This window comes from Sylvia atricapilla, chromosome 5 (genome assembly GCF_009819655.1).
Source record: "Sylvia atricapilla isolate bSylAtr1 chromosome 5, bSylAtr1.pri, whole genome shotgun sequence".
Taxonomy (NCBI): Eukaryota; Metazoa; Chordata; class Aves; order Passeriformes; family Sylviidae; genus Sylvia; species Sylvia atricapilla.
Window position 1 is genome coordinate 39,321,317 of NC_089144.1, and position 17,846 is coordinate 39,339,162.

The 17,846-nt window shown below is 36.4% G+C and overlaps 1 protein-coding gene across 1 annotated transcript in view; it reads left to right on the forward strand.

Moving 5' to 3' along the window:
- ACSS3 (acyl-CoA synthetase short chain family member 3) overlaps positions 1 to 17,846 on the forward strand; it is a 66,411-nt gene that overhangs the window by 11,784 nt on the left and 36,781 nt on the right. The window contains exons 3-8 of the mRNA XM_066319227.1: positions 677 to 865; positions 5,653 to 5,787; positions 6,083 to 6,223; positions 8,523 to 8,603; positions 8,686 to 8,781; positions 13,583 to 13,734. Of these exons, the coding sequence (XP_066175324.1) occupies positions 677 to 865; positions 5,653 to 5,787; positions 6,083 to 6,223; positions 8,523 to 8,603; positions 8,686 to 8,781; positions 13,583 to 13,734 (794 nt within the window). The remainder of the gene's footprint in view (positions 1 to 676; positions 866 to 5,652; positions 5,788 to 6,082; positions 6,224 to 8,522; positions 8,604 to 8,685; positions 8,782 to 13,582; positions 13,735 to 17,846) is intronic.

A 17,846-nucleotide genomic window follows, 5' to 3' on the forward strand; every position in this document is an offset into this window, starting at 1 on the left:
GTAATAAATATTTTCTCATGGTGTTACAGAGGCATTGCTGCTCATCAGTCTATTGCATTTCTTGATTTCCAGTCTTTTGCTGCTGCACGTAGCCTTTCTTAGGTTTCTACATAGCAAAACTGAAAATCTGACAATAAGAGCAAAAATTAATTTTAAATCTAAATATTTTTCCGAATTTGTGTTTACCTTGGGTTCAGGGTATAAGGTCTCTTGTCTCAGATTCTGAGAAGTTTATGACACTGCAGTAAAGAAAATACTACTACAAATTGATTTGTGTTTCAAAGTTAGCTAGTTAGGACAGAGCTTATGAAATTGCCTGTTTACATTCATTCTTAAGAATGAAAATTGAGAAATATAAACTGTTACCTGGATGAACTGGTAAACTCATTTTAAAAATTGCTAGACATTGCTACTGATTTTTTTTTGTCTGTACTGACTACAGTAATTAGTCTCCTTCCATTTTTATTTTACAAAAGAAAAATATATTAGTGGGTTTTTTGCAAAAAAGGAAGTTGTCTTTTATTAATTGAACTTTGATTACATTACATCAACTTTTTTTACCATATTGGCTTGTCTCTTTGATGTTGTGCATCTGTTGACTGTAGGAAACTTGTTTTTTTATGGGGCAACAGCAGATCTGGAGAAACTTTTAAATATGAATGTTTTGTCAGTACAGGTCTCCAAGTTAGCTGACGTCATGATCAAACATGGAGTGAAGAAAGGAGATCGTGTAGTCATCTACATGCCCATGATTCCACAGACAGTGTACTGTATGCTGGCTTGTGCAAGAATAGGAGCCATCCATAGCCTGATTTTTGGTGGATTTGCATCTAAAGAACTTTCAGTTCGCATTGATCATGCAAAGGTAATAACCTGTTTGGAGCAACAAACACCATTGCGTTAGTTACTCCTATCAGTCTCAATGTCAAAAACCTGTTGTTTGGATTTTTTCCCAGACAGGATAACATTTCTCTTTGTGTGGCTCACAACCTCAATTTGTTTATAATATCTATTATTGCAACATGAACAAAGTACTATATATCTGCTGAGGTTGATACTTGTATAGCAGACACCAATTTTGATCCTTTCTACAAAAGCTGGGGTTTAACACACTGTTGTCTGTATAGAGTGTGCTTGCTTCTCATGTTTTTCGATCTTTTTCTACAAAGCATGTCCTTAATATTGGCTTTTGGCTCAACATTTTCATCAAGTGTATGAAGAAAATTCTCCCAACCCTGAGTGTTTTCACTGGCCTATCTAATGTTTAGACATATTAGGTAGTATATTTTTTCAGGTGTGTTGTGATTTAGGAATGGTATTCCCCAATTTAATGTTCTTATTGAAACATTCCAAACCATATGTTGCTGGCTCACTCTCCCTTCTCCTCCCTGTGGTGGGAATGGAGAGGAGAACTGGAGGCCTGAAAGGTAAAGATCAGATTGAGGTAAGAACAATGTGCTAGAAACAGCAATGAAATAAATGAACAGCAACAATATTCATAGTAGAGTGTACAAGAGGGGTGAATGATCCACACCATGCAGAGCCTGCACTACTCCACCACACCCTCTGGAAAGGACCCATTCCCCTTCCCACCTTTTTGTATGGCTTGAGGTGGTATAGAATGACCTCTGGGTCCTGGCCATGCCCCTCCTGGCTATTACAAAAAATAACCCTGTCCTGGCTGGATGGAACTAGAACAAGCTATGATTCTAATTCATTTAGTTTCTACAAAGCAGGACAGCTGTGGAAACTGTTGCCCTAAATAAGTGACTGTGCAGATTACATAATTAATAGAGGTGAATGCTTTAAAGGCTTCTGTGTTTGGCATAAGTTGAGCTTGTTTATAAAGCATTATGATGTCTATGTTAGTGAAATAAAAATACTACTTGACTATTCTTAGTACCTTATGTAGGCATATTAGTAGCTTGTGTATGCATTAGTTTCAAACCAGGTAACAATGGAATGGCCTATTCTTGTTTTCTACTAGTTAACAAGGTAAAGTCTTTGTCACTTTGAGCAGTCCCCTGAAGCATTCAGTCTCTCTGTGGTAGCTGTCTTGTCATTGAATCATGTTGCCTAGATGTATAAACCAAAACAGGATTTTGTGTAGGGTTCAAGTGTCCAGGATTTGTGGAACTTTCACTTAGATTTCTGTGTACAGAAGTGTTTTTCATATGACTGAAGCTTCAGTTTTATAAATATCTGTAAATAGAGAGTTGAATGCATTTCCCGTCTGCTCCTTGATGCTTTAACAATGATGTTAATAAAATGGCCAGAATGGTTTGTTGGAATGATGAAAAAAGGCTAACAACAGATCTCTAATTTTTCCTGTCTTTCTTCCTACTTCCCCATTTTTAAACAAGCTATAATTAGGTAAAAATAATGTAGAAGAAAAAATTAAAAGCTTTAAAAATGGAGGTTGCTACAATACAAATAATCTAGCATGTTTCCTTTTAGAATATTTTGTGATTATTAAATAATTAATCCAAATTTTTTTCCCCAGGTCAAAAAAGGGAGAAAACACAATAATCAGAATCCTTACTTCATGCATTAGAATGAAAAAAGAAGAAGTTTTCTATCCAAAGTCACATAGCAACTCTTTTGAAGGTTTAGCCAAATAATTATTAGCTGCAAATCATGGACTAAGTCCTAATTTACATTGCCTTTTGGTTTCTTTAAAAGGCAGTGTTATGGATGATGTTTGGTTCATCTGATGTATAATGAAAATGTGACTAAGGAGAGGCACATCCTCAATCTAAATTTCAAAACATGCCTCAATTTTCCTTGTGGTAAAGCTTTCATGATAAGTGAATTTCACAGTCCTGGGGATACCTGTGAGTACTTGTGATAGACAGTAAAAATGCTGAATAAATAAAGCAGTTGCACAATAACCTAACCTTTTTATTATGCTTTTGTGTGAATTGGTTTAGATGCTGCAGTACAGGACCTGATGTTGGTAAAATTAATTAGAAAGTGTTAAAGATGTGCAGTGGAAAGCTGGCTGTAAGATGCTCCTGTGTGAAGAAAGATTGAACTTCATGCTCTGTTGGAAAGTCTGAGTGAAAGAAATAACAAGCACTTTCTAGTCAGTATGAAAAGGTACACTTGGCCAGCTTACCTTAATTTATCTTGAATTTTAAATAGGTCTGGGAATGCTGCAAAGTCCTGCAGCTGGTAATTTCTACTTGTGTCAGGTTTTGGCAGTTACAGGCATTATGCAGTGAATTATGATGAAGTGGTACAGAGCATGAGAACAGGATTTTTTGTCATCTTTCCTTTTACTTGAGTCTGGGAATATATAATTTGTAATATCAAAACAATAGGTAGGTTCATACAATCATGGAACAGTTGGAAGGGACCTTTAAAGGTCATCTAGTCTAACTTCCCTGCAATGAACATGTCATCTTCAGTTATATCAGGTTGCTCAGAGTCCTGTTAAATATGACTTTGAATGTTCCCAGGAGTGGGGCATGTATCATCTCTCTCCTGAGCAACTTGTGCCAGTATTTCACCAACATCCTTGCAAAAAATTTCTTCTTTGTATCTGGTTTAAATATACCCTCTTATAGGTTAATACCATTATCCCTTTGTCTTGTTGCAGCAAGCATTGCTCATGTCCATATTTTCATCCACCAGTGTCCCCAGGTCCTTCTTGGCAGGGCTACTCTCAATCCTTTCATTCTCCAGAGTGCACTGATTTTTGGGGGGCTTGGCATGGCATAAGTGCAGGACCTTGTACTTGACCCTGTTGAAGCTCATTAAGTTGTCATGGGCCTCCTCCATGAGCTTGTCCCTGTCCCTCTGGGTGGCATCCCCTCCTTCAGGTGTGTCAGCTGCATCATTTGAGGAGTATTAGAGAGTGTAGAAGAATTTGTAGAAGGAGTCTTTACAACAGAATAAACGTGTTGGTTTTGTACCAACATCTTGTACTATTGGGCCTTGCGTTATCTCATTTCTGCTTCATAATGTTTTTTTCTATAGCTCACTATCTCTGGCATTCCTTCTCCAGCAGACCCTTGAACTCTCCCTGGTTTTTCTTCAAACTTGTTATATGTCAATCTAATCTTGAAATACAGGACAACACGGAGCCAGAGAAGAGGTGGGAAATGGATGTAGGAAAGCAATATGGGAGCAGAGGTGCAGGGGAAGTTATGTCATTAGGCAGAGAGAAGAAAAGAGCAATTAAAACCAGTAGTGGGCCTTTGATTTGCTCAAGGTGATCCATGATGCTTCTTTACTTTGGTAGTACATCACCTTAGCTAATTTAGTATTGGTTATTTTTAGATGTCCTTACTTCATACAAAGCAGTTGATAGGCACAAATTGCATTATTTACATATTACTGTAGAGCTAGTGGTAACAAGAGTCTTTCATCTTAACACTTGAACAGAACTGTGTATCTTGCATTTATTACAGTCTAACTTCAGGGTGGCTTCCCAAGGAGTTTTCAGCTTCACTGCATTGTATTATATCATCTTCTATTAAATCAGTGCATTCCAAATAGGAAAATCAATGAATACTGAAATTTTAAAGCTCATCCAAAATCTTTATTTTGAGTACACACCAATTAGGGATCTTTCCTGAATGACAGATTTGGACAAAAAACATTTTATTATTGCACAAGAAAACAGTTTGATCTGTGCTATCTCTGCTGAATTTAATTTAGCCTTAGCTGCAATATTGGGGTTATGCTTACTTAATGAGATTTATGCTAATGCATACAATTAGTAAATTAGCTTGATCAAACTGAGTACTGTATGATAAATAAACTTCTGGAACTTCAAAACAGTGGAGATTGAAGACGCATTATTTTCCAAGTAAATTACATTCCAACACGTAATTTCTTTGGTGCTACCTTTTCTCCCCTGAAAAGCGAAAAATGAAAATACTGATCTTCGGACCTAAGACAAAATAGCTTGTGTGCAGATTTCTTCACTTAGGAAGTCAGCATAAAAGCTGTGGTTAATTTATTGACAAAAATATGAAGTCCCCATTTGGAAATAGACAATAGTCTAAAAAGCTCCATATACAAATCTGACTTTTAGTAATTTTGCACCCTCAATCCTTCAACCATGTCTTGGAAAACTTTAGCCTGACTTCCCTCATGTGCCTTATGACATTGGCTTATTCTCTTCCTGTATTTCTAGTTTCCTGCCATCTCGTTTGTCTTCTTTTCTCTCTTTCTTCTGTGTTTTGTCCTGTGACTTTTATTGCAGGCTGTGAAAAAGCCAGCAAAGTTCTTCAGCTAGTATTGAAATATGAAATTGGAAGCATTAGAAGCATTGGAAGCATTACAACTAACTGTTGACATCACTGCACCACTTTTCCTTAGTGGAAGAGCTAAGATGGACAAGGGGTTTCTCTCTGTGTTCATTATAATTGTGCAACTAGTAAGAAGTTAATACTGTTGATTTCTTACTCAAATGTGTTTGAAAATAGTGAAATGTCGTAAGGTATTAATATTCTTCCAAACGGAAAGCAGATGCATGGACAGCAAGATTACACAAGCTTGATTTACTCTAGAAAAGATCTAAACCCCTATGACTAATTATGTAAAAATAAATTGTATACATTGCATTTAATGGAAAATGTTATTAGGTTACATATTTATAATGCATTGCAAATGTAGATGCTAACTATCTTATTTTTTTAGCCCAAACTAATTGTAACAGCAAGTTTTGGAGTGGAACCAAAAAGGAAAGTGGAATACATCTCTCTCCTAGAAGCAGCACTGGCAAGGGTACAGAGCAAACCTGATAAAGTTCTTGTTTACCAGCGACCTAATTTGGTGGGTGTACAGTTTTAGTGTCTTAATGTTAACTTTCACATGTTTGGGAAGTGCATGTGCCTTTACTTTTTTGCAAGAAATACTTTACTGTATCTATTGTAGTTTGGTTTTTAATTTTAAGGGCGAGCATTATATATAGTCATAAGATTTTCATACTCAGTAGAACTAACGAGTAGAGAGATTACAGAAAATTGAATAATACTGTGTAAAAATTTGAGTAGTACATGTTTTTTGAATGAATTCCATTTATTCCATGTGGTTTTCTTTTGACAGTTTTCTTATTTTCCAATGTCAGGGCCATGTTCCTCTTACTAAAGGTCGTGATCTTGACTGGGAAGAAGAGCTTGCTAAAGCAGAGTGTTCAAAATGTGTCTCTCTCCCCTCAGACCATCCGCTTTATATTCTGTATACATCTGGAACAACAGGTGCGCCCAAGGTAAAGGACTATCAGTAGTCTTAAGTGTCTGTGACCAACTATTTGCAGTTCCCCTTGAATAAATATTTAATTGAAGAGGTTGAAAATGTTTGCCAGTGTGCTATAAATGATAAGCATTGCTACAAATGGTTTAATCTCATTTATTCACATTTTACTATTTTAAATAGTAGGAATAAATCACATTTTTAAATTTAAGTAATAGTAATATAAAGATGCATTTTGTTTAAATGTTTGTACGAAATAAACTTTTGATGACAGCAGAATGTCTTTTATTCAGTACTATCTTCTGTGTTTTAGCTTTCATAGATAAACATAGTATAGTCACTTAATGACAAGACCAGTTAATATGTCACTTGTGTGATAGCATTTATTGCTGACTAGTCTTGTTCATTATTTACATATTAGCTAATTTTTCTGTAGATAAGACATGGTGAATGACATTACGGATTGAATGAAATAAAGCATGTTCTGAACACTTGTGTTGCTGCCCAGTTCTGAGTACGTAATACCCTGAAAATAGAAGTTTAGATTAAGTGAAAATTAATAAAAGGTATTATTTGAAAATGTTTGCTATTGAATGTAAATTAGTTTTAACAATATATTTTAAAAGGATTGTATTTTAAAAGTGAACTTCTCTGAGTGTTTTCTTGGTATTTACAATGCTCTTTTACATGTGAAAGCTGAAAATAATTTTCTGGCGTTAGTCTTACCATCACTGATTCAGACAGTATCACACACCCTGGAGAGTACAATTCCACTGCTAAAAATATTTAATGGGATTGCCTATAAAGATCAGAATCTCTTAGGATGTAAGGGAAAACAAACATCAGTTTTGCTGAGAAAAATAACTTCTGCTTTTACCTTCAATGTGGGCCCTTGAAAGCAGCATATATATCCTAAATTGTATAGTTATATTGTTAAACACCCAAGAGAAGATCCTTTGTTACAACAGATGTTTTCCTTGACTGAGTTCAGATAGAGTATCTCAGAGGTAATAGTTCTTGGAAGTTTACTTCACTGTGTTGTCTCTGCAGAGAAAAATACAGATACTTTGAATCAATCACTCTTACAAGAGAGATTTTTTCACCTAGCAGTAAGCTACAATAAGTAACTCTCAGTGAATAGAATAACGTTTTCGTTTATTTAAGTAACTTAATTTAAATGGTCAAATGGTCATGCAGGTAAACCTACTTAGTTATGACCTTCCTAAAAAGCTATTCTTGATCTTAGAGCAGAGGCTAAGTTAGAAGCTGAGTTGAACAAAGGCAGTCTGCTGTCTGAAATTAGTGAAGTGTTTGTAAAGCATTCTCTGCCTTCCCAACCTCCATTTTAATGAGTTAATGCATCTCTGCAGTCCCTCGTTTCTTGGATGAGGCCTGAAAGTGCCTATTTCATTCTATTACGTACGTCAAGAGAATGTAGCATGCCCAGCACAGACAGACAGACAACTGCATTGTAATGTCTGTGTAGTGCATATTTGTTTGTCCAGTGGATTTCATCTGAGTTTTAGTTAAGGACACAGTTAACTTAATCCTTTCTTCTAGAAATGATGTGCTAGAAGGTGATGACATCCTGACCATACTATTATTGCAAAATATGTCCGAAAGTTTCCTGTTAATGATGTTCCAGAGCTGGGTTTTGGTTTACCAAGGTGCATGATGCTGTTGATAATCTCCCATCCTAATTTTCAAATCCCTCTTTTAGCTGAAGACTGCGATGATACTAATTTAGCATTCATATGTGTTCTTCAGGCTAAGTAGTAAACTTTAAAGAATATACATTGGTTTAAACCAATTTTCTGACATCTTTAAAAAGAGTCAGGGCAAGAAAGGGACATTTCAGGGAGTAATTCATCATGTTTTTTTCAAGGATCAACTATTTTGCAGGTGTGAAGAGGATACAGATAGAGTAGGCAATGAGTTTAAAATATGCCTAGGATTTAGATGGTACAGTTAAAGTGAGGTAAATAATTAATCTTATTTTTTGTCAGCATATATTGACTGAGTATTTGTATATCCAACTTTTATGAGAGAATTTTAGCTTTGTTAGTTATCTTCTGAATGTTTGTTTTATTGTATGTTCAGTTTTTGTTTTCCAAACTTACTTCTTTAGTGGAAGTGTTACTATGTTCTTGTCGGAATAGATCTTTTTCTTAAGTGAGAAGTACTTATATTATTGGAGTTGGACAACTTTAATTCCATTGCTGGTGAAATCTTAACATTTAATTGAAGACAGCAATGTGATTGTATCCTTCAAATCTTAATCTTAAGCATTTAAATTCTCAAATTTTCTCATTTAGGGTGTTGTGAGACCAACTGGTGGCTATGCAGTTATGCTAAACTGGACCATGTCAGCTGTATATGGCGTCAAACCTGGTGAGGTAATTCTGTTTAAATGTCATGTAAACATTTTTGAATGCCTTTTATAATCCTAACTATAATTTTATTTCTATTGCATTTTAGGTATGGTGGGCAGCTTCTGATTTAGGCTGGGTTGTTGGTCATTCCTACATTTGCTATGGACCTCTCCTTCATGGTAATACTACAGTTTTGTATGAGGTATGATCTGGTCTAAAAAATCCCCCTAAAATGGCAGAATCTCCTCCAACTAACTGATGGTCCAGATGACCCTGTTCATGTCTGTCTATTCTTCATGGCACAGAAACTTAAACTGTGTGTGTATCTTCAGTGTTTATACTCTCCACCTATTACAGTAATTTTTAAGGAAAACTTACTTCACTGTCCTTCAAGCTTGTCTACACTTGTGTGGAGGGTGATGGTTAGCAGTGTAAGGAACTCTGAAACAACAGAACTAGGAATGGCAGGTGGAGTGTACCTGTGTTACTGATTAGAGTACCTTTATTTTGGAATTAGGAAAGGATGTTGTGTTTTGCATGTCTTGTGATGAAAAATACTTACTGGATCTTAGTTGGATGCAATTGAGAGCAATATTGTTGTAACCAAAACTTATAAGGAGACTTGTCTCTTCTTTCTCTCTACCAGTCAAGGTAACTGAACCCAAGACTCAGATGACATTTGGGGCTTAGTCCTTTCCTTCAGGGAATAAAACCTAGTGGCATGGAGAGGAGACTAATCCAATTAGAGTGGCCTGTGGCGTCCTTACTTTGCTGTTCAAAAAAGTAATCATGCTAGCTTACATTGTTATTTCTTCAGAATTTATTTTTGATTTTTCTGAATAAGAAAGATCAAGAACTTCACCCAGTAGCAAAAATGCACATTTGTAGACTCAAATATTGTATTAGCTTGAGTATTAAATTACTATATTCTAATTAATGTTTAAGTGCCTGATTAATTAGATTCTTCATTCTAAGGGGACTACCTCAGCACCACCGCAATAGTTAAGCAGAAGAGAAAAGCAGTATAAGAATATTAGCAAGTGCTTGCAGATAATAAAAACACTTTGGTAGTTTTATAGTGGCTGTTTTTGAACACTGATGATGACCTGGGCCACATGAAAATTGTTGCCTGAATTTCCAGAAGAGAGTCACTACAATGAAGAGATTTTTATTCTAGCAGGTGTAGAGTAAGCCAAGAAGGAATAGGAAGTGAAATAATGAGTCCTTCAGCATTTTCTGTTGCATAGTTGTATTACAGTGAAGGTTTATCTCTTTGGGAATGCATGGGGATCAACATGGTTATGGTTATTGTAAAGGTACCTCTGAGTTTAAATTGTAAAACAAAAAGAGTAAAAATCCTACTCTTTTAAGAGTGACCATAACGAAAAATTAGAGTTAATACCAGGTTGACATACATATCTGCTTTGTAATTTTTTGCTCTTGGTGAGATCGTTATTAAGCAGAAATAGTACATTTCCCATTTTTCTTCTCCAAGATGCCACTAATCAAGGCATCAGACAGTGTTCATGACATAAGCATCATCTTTTTGAGGGTTAGTAGCTGGAAGAAAAGGAAGGTGTCTGTACACACAGGAATAAAAGTAATATTTACAAAGAGAATAGTGCATAATTTTCCTCTGCTCAGAACACTGTATTAATAGTAAATATTCAGAAATTTTTAGTCAAATCTCCTAAATGGTTGGCCAGTTATATATTTTGGGTTAGGGAGTATCAGCGTGCTGTTTGGCCATGAGGGAAGAGCATCACATTCCTTTTGCTTGTGGACAACCACTATTGAAGGTAAACTGTGCTGACTTCATACCTTCACAACTTCAAGTGCTTATTTTTAAATTACTTAGGTGACAACTTGTCATTTTAACAATTACTATGGAAACTATGCTTTTAGTTTTCACTTGCTGTTACATCATTTTCAGGAATGTGAAAATGATGAATTCTTTTGAATACAAAAGCAAGTGTCTCTTTTGATTTGGTTTGTTAATTTTAAATTTCTTTTTCTCCAAAACATAACAAACTTCAGCAACAAATAAGCTACCTGAAGTCTCAAATCCTGCTCTGGGTTTCTTTTGCTAATAGGGTTTCACGCTGTAAGCAACAGGGCAGTATAAAGGGAAAGTCTAGTCTCTTTTTCTGGTCTTCTCTGTGGTGGGGGTCCCATGAAACACAGAATTCAATGGGTATTAATATACATCCAGGTGGACATGGGAATACCCAAACATCTCCCCTAGGAGGGGGTTTTACACTATCTTATGCAGCAGAACCTGAATCTGTTGCAAAACTTTGAATCACTTGCAGTCCTCTGGTATTGCAGGCCTGAGAAATGAGTTGGGGACCTTTGATGGTTTTTGACCCCTTCTAAGACATAAGAGCTGCATCTCACATGATTGTCCCATGGCGGTGGATGTTCACTCCTTCTGTCTTACGTGGACCAGAGGTTTCACCATCACACTTCCAAAAACTCACCTTCTCCCTCTTGGATGCATTCTTTTCCAGTCCTGTTTCCTTCTCCTTAGACCTGAGGTAATGGTGGACAGTAGTGGACAGTAGTGCCACCTTTATCATATCTCAAGTTCCCTGTCAGGTGGCTTAACTCACAGTCTGAATTCCCATCAGGAGGCATATTTGGAGGGATGGACTTTGGTGGTCGAAAATGAGCTTCTTTGCACACTTTGCTACAGTGGGCAAAGTCCTTTAGTGATCTTAAAAATGTTTGAGCCATTAACTATTTCAGTCTGACACATTATGTCCATTTTTGGTTATGCATTTGCTAAACTTTGAGCAGTTTCCAAGACCCTTGGGAAGTTTTTCTGCAGAATCAGTAAGAATATTTTACACCTGTGCCAGATTTTTTTCCCTAAATGAATATTTTATTCTCTGGGTTGTATTCCCCATCAGCTGTCAGGTGAATTTTCTCCTCTTTCTACTGTTTTCTCCTCTTTCTACAGTGTTTGTGTTTTGTATTTGGTTTTCTCCTGTATCTGAGACTGGTAACTCCAAACCTAAACTGATTTAGCTTACCTGTGACATAAATATCAGAGTCCTGCATGTTTACCCATGCACTCCTGAAGGTTTAACTGTTTGTGTGGAAGATACTGTCAGGCTCAGGCTTGCTGGAAGTTTGAGGCACACACTTGTCTGTGACATAGCTCAGGCAGAGATTCGGTGTGAAGTGGGATCTGGGAGGGAGTGAGTGTGTTCAGGCACAGACATAGCCCTTTTATAGGCTCTGGGTATTTACATTTGGTTAAAAAGTACCAGCCTGCTTCATTACTGCCAGACTGACCAATTTCAGCTTGCTCCACAGCTTGGTGTTTTGGTGTGCAAGATGATTGATACTAGTTCAAGTACATAATTACTTAATAAGAAGCTCGTGCAATTTGGCATTTTTCAGAATCTGGGGCCCTTCGTTTTAGCATAAGTGGTGTGGCTTTGAACTCTTAACCAGGTGCCTACAGATCTGCAGGTATAGTGAACATTACACAGGTCAACTGAACTAACAGGTTGAAGGGACAGGTCAACTTGAACAAATAAGTTCATGAACAAATACTAATGAGCACATAAAAGTTACCATGAAAAAGTCTGTTAGGGCGATGCTTCAAGATAGTTTGGTGAAAGATTTTTCTTTGGATACTGTGTGTTATCTGACAGGGAAAAGGACGTAACTCACTTTTTCAGCAAGCATTGTTTTGCATTTCTTTTTGGTAATTAAGGATAGAGTAATTGCAAAAAGAGGGGTTTTAGTGTTGATTATACTACTCACTGCTACTTGAGCTGGGAACTGTTCTTTTTCATTTAATTTATCTCTATTTGTTTCTCACTGCCTGCTTAATCCTTTTAAAAATGGCTTTTCAATTGTGCATTCTTTCTTTTTTAAAAATCATTTATGGTGCTCCTCTTTTTGAGAATGCCTCTTACCAGGAGCAGTGTCTCACCAAAGGGCTGCAAAACCACTGATACATATCCAGCTTTGGCTGTCCTGTGTTCTTTGATTCTGATTAATGGTTCACCAGTGCTCTTGCTGATGTTCAAGCCCAGCTGGGTGCAGTAGGAAAAGTCCATGTAGCTCATCTTGCCTGCTCTGCCAAAGTTCATCTTTAAGTGTGGCCTTTCCAGTGAAAAGGTTGTGGTGATGCCTGTGGAGCTAAAACTCATTCTACATAAACATCATCTTTTAATTTCAGAATATGTATGGAGTAGTTCATGCACTGTGATAATTACACATACAATAAGATTGTCACTATATGATTCTGTGCTAACTGCTTTTCATATTTTCAACACCACAGAGAAGTATTCTTGATTTTTTTAAAATTAGGATTACTTATTATTGAACCATTTATCATAAATGATTGCTTCTCTTTACAATTCTCTTGACTATGCCCCTTAGCTCAAGAAAACCCCAACCCCAAACCAGACCACAGTCTGGTAGCACACTAAAACAGAATAGAGGCCCTTCAGGATCTGTCCAGGCTTCATGTAGGGTGGTAGCATCAGCGTTCCAAAAAGCCAATTGTAAGCAGGTAAGTGGGAATTTTTCCAGATTTGATAAAAATTTCTAGGTAAGAGAAAGATACCTGTGCATGGGAATATAGCTGCAGTGCTGCTGTGTCCAGAGACTCCTTGTTCAGAGGGAGTGTGGTTGTTTTCTGAACTGCATCTCAGGGTAGATACAGACATGACTCTGCTGCCAGTGCAATAACATATCTTTGTGTCTGTTTTTTCATTTGCATGTCCATTTGTCCTAATTTTCTAAGTAGTAACTAGTATGTGCAGTGTTCATGTAAGGGATGGTTCCCAAAGCTCGTGAATTTATTTGTACAAGTGAATATACTCACAGTATTATTATTTTTAACGAAGCCTCCTCTGAAGTCTTATGTGAAATTACTTCTGTTGCTGTGTTACCACTACTGTTACGTGTTCAAACCTTGAACTGTCAAGGAATTATGAGGTATTTTTATCCTGTAACATTATAAATTATTCTCTCCATAGGGGAAGCCTGTGGGAACGCCAGATGCTGGTGCTTATTTCCGTGTGCTAGCAGAGCATGAAGTAGCTGCCTTCTTTACTTCACCAACTGCAATTAGAGCAATCCGTCAGCAGGACCCTGAGGCAGCCTTGGGAAAGCAGTACTCACTGAAAAGGTGAAGTAAGGATACACTGGAAGCAGTTTTTTCCAGAAACAGTCTGCATGAACTAAGAAAATGGAGTAACTGGGGTTTTGCCCACCTCTGCAGGCACTCCATTTTAATCTATTCTTGAAAATTTATATGTACACATATTTGCTTATAAATTGCTACTGATAGTTTGGAGAAGATGAAAGCTGTTAAGAAGTCTATGACTGTAATGTTAAGAGCTTTTACTGATTTAGGATTCCTCTCCCATCTTTTACTTTACTCCCCTTTGCTTGTACTCTGTAATGGAGTCTTAGATTATGTCATCTCATACTGTTTTTCTGCATGATCTCTCATTTTGTTAAGTGCGCGAGATCTTTAGTGTTTGTTTAATCAGAAGCTAGTCAGTGTTTTGGTTGGTTCCCCAAAACTTTGTTATTGTTTATGATTATGTGTCCAAAGAGCTATTTGCTGTCTTGTACTGCTTTCAAGGTGTTTATCATTATACTATCAGCAAGCTTCAAAGTCTTGACTGAGTTTGTCCTCATAAATCCCCTGTGAGGTGAGAGAGTGGCATTATTTGTATTTTGCAGATGGGAAGCTGAGGCACAAAGAGATTAAGTTCAAAGTCTTCTGTTAGTTTTGAATATCTAGTCTGAGCCACTAAAATACCACTGTTTCAAAGACTGTAGTATTATATGGTTAAATTGCAGTATTAGCGTGATATTTCTGAAATGCTTCTCACAGTAACTTGGATCTGTGATTGTTTAATACTTCTACACACCAAGTTTCTGTATCTTAAGGTAAACATTCTAAAAATGAAAAATACGTGGGTTTGGACCACATCTAATCTTGAAGTTGAATGATTTGCTCAGCATCAAAGAGGGTTTGTGTCAGATTATATTCAGTCACAAAAACATCTATTATCACCCTTGTTCAAAGAGAAGGAGAAGATGCAAAGCCATGTGGCTTCATTAGACCTTCACATTCTTAATTGCTCAGGGAAGTTTATTAGTAAGCTGGATTTATTCCTGAGGTATTAATTACAAACTTATCATTACTTTCTTTCATCTGTTTTGACTGCTATCATCAATCCTTACTCCTCGTTGAAATAAGAAACAAGCTCATTTGAGACACTAATGCACTATTGTCCTATGATGTTTATTGACAAGAATGTGATTCAGATGCTAGAAAATTTAATTGCTGTTCCTTGGCATTTCTTAGGCAATTACTTTGTCTTTAGAGTATTCATTTAATGGGAAATCTGATAACCTGCTGTGTAAGTTGTCACATTCTCTGGCCAAATGAGAATTCTAGATAAGAGCCTCTTTGCAGTATCAGTTGCCACAGGTGTAAAGAGGTATTTCATCATTCCTATTCAGTCATATCAAATGAGCATCTTCACTTGTCTGCAGCTTTAGTTGTCTCATAATTCACTCAGCTTTGGACCAGGTCATTCACTGGGATGTGATGTCTCTTTACTAAACTCTCTAATGCAGCATTTAATATCTAGTAGGTACAGTTGTTAAGAAAGTCTATTAGATGATTAAAATTTTCATTCTAGAAGAATATTTGGGTTTGGGTGTTACTTGGATAGACTTTTCTACTCAAGGTCAAGTGAATTCTGTCTCATTCAGTTTGAAAGCAGTCTTAGTTTTAGTTCATTTACTTGATCTATCATGCTTTCTTCTTTGTTACATGGTGAAGAAGTTTTGGAATGCCTTTCTGCTGCATGGTCTAAAACACATCCTTACTTTAGAGACTGCATCCAGAAATGCAGTCCTGAAAGAAGTTTCCACTGTGGCGCTTTTTTTTTCTGAAAAATTCTCTTAAATAAATGGTAATGGTCAGTGTCACTTTAAAAAAATCATGTTAAAAAAGACAGTTACTGATAAAGAGAAGAGGTGATGGGCAATGCTAGCTTCCATACAGAAGGGAGTATTTGATTTACTTGAGTAAATCGAATTATAAACAAACTTGTGTTCTTTTGAAATGATGTAAGGTAAATAAATTTCTCTTAAGAGCTGATGTTTGTGGCATCAGTGGCCTCTGCACAAAATTACATATGAGGTTTCCAGTGGTTCTAATGTGTATGCTTTAATTTCCTTGTCTGTAGGAGCCAGATCTTGAAATTTCTTTGCTTTTGACACAAAGTGTCATCTATGTCTTAAACACAGCTCATGCTTAACAGTAAAACAAATATTTAGTTTTTAATGCTGTCAGTCAAAAGCTCTGTTCAACCACATATTTATAGAGATCTAAAGACATAACTTTTGATAACGTCCAGTGCTGCTGAGCATTGCTGCCTGTTGTGTTTGAAAAACAAATAACATCCAAATTCCATGAGCTTCGTCTACCTAAACACATTCTGTTCAGCTCTTTAAATCCATTCTCCTCTTCAGAAGGTAATACCAAGCCATTAACTCTTCCCATATTTGGAATCACACTTCATCCTATAACTGACATAATTGTTGTGAGCTGGATTGTTCTAATTTCCAAACTATTGACAAGTGATGGTTTTGCATGAAATGGGGCAAAACCTCAGCAGTTTAGATTAATGTACAAGTAACAATTTGCCATTTGTGTCCCACAGTCTACTTTGTTTGCTTGACTTTTGGTCAGTTGAGACTGTTCTGCAATTTTATATCAAGAGCATTTAGAAATTCTGTGTTGTTCATCTGATACTGGATAGTAATGGACTTTAGAGAGAAATATGAGACTGCATAAAAACTATGCAGAAATAATGAATATAAAGTAGATCAGAAACTTCCATTATCTGTCTTGTAATGCAGGAACAAGAGGATGTGAAATTAAAGTAGCAAATTCAAAACCATTAGAGGGAAATATTTTCTCATAGAATTGACATTTCACACATGCTGCTAAGAGGATATGTTATTATGACCCAGAAGTATATAATGCAGTTCTGCCTGCTGCCCCCTACTCTGTGCTGCTGTTGATCATTCATAGCCCTTCCTGGTGGAGTGCTGAACTGTGCTCATGAAGAACCTTTGTGGAGCTGAGCTGCAGTTGTGTTCTGTGTCTCATGACTCTGTCACCAAAGCCTTCAATGCTTAGATTCTCATATTCAAGGCAAAACCTGTTCAGGGAGGGAAATGAACAAACACACCAATGGATAAAAATCAGATGTGAAAATACTTTTTTTTTTATTTTACATGTTTAAATAAATAAAAAATAACTATATATATGTGTGTGTATGTATGTATGCAGTTTCCAGGTGTGTTAAAAATTAATAGTTCTTTATTTCCAGTTAATGTTAAGAGGTGCAAATGAACCTTCATGTTCGTATTTTTAGGAAAAAAAGTCTTATTTAATATCATGCAGATAGAGCTTTTCTCTGCCAGAAACTACCCTCCCCCCTTTCAAACTGATATGTGCATTCCAGAATTTAAAAACAAAATTCCTCCACAATCTTTCAATTTGGAAGTGTGAAGCTCAGATTATTACCCATATGAACATTTAAGCTACTGGGAAATAGTTTGGAGATGTGGTTTCTTCTGTGCTTGGAGTGACACCAAAATGTGTCTGTTGTGCTGAACAATATTTATTGCTTCAGGACCATTAGGAACATTGATCTGTCCCTTATATGTCAGGTGATACTTGAAGCTCATTCTGCTGGACTCCAGTATAGGGCCTAAAAGTATGATTGTACTGAAGTTCATATTAGGAATGCAGATTTTCAGAACTGCTGAGGACGTTTATTTAACAGGCTTTAAGACCTTTCTTTTCAATTAACTGCATTGCAGGGATAGATGATTGCGATAACAGGTGGACTAACATGCTTGGAAGTTTTTAGTGGGCTTTTAAAAAATTGTTCAGTGGGACATTTCATAGCTGTGTTCATCCCTTGTTTTACTATACTGTTTGAGAGGAGAAAATAATTCCATAGTTCATATGCTTAGACTTGTGGCACTTAGCTCTGATACTCGTTTTGGTGGTTTTGTGCTGTAAGTTTGCTAAAGAGCTAATTTTTCTTCTTCTCACAACATAAAGTTGATCTTGAGCCTGCAGATTATTAAGTCTGATTATTATGGTTGGCAATTCAAAAGAGAGGAATTTTGCTTTTGGTTCAGGGGATAACAAGATATCTTAACTTTTCCCTAAGTCTTATATGTTCTTGGTGT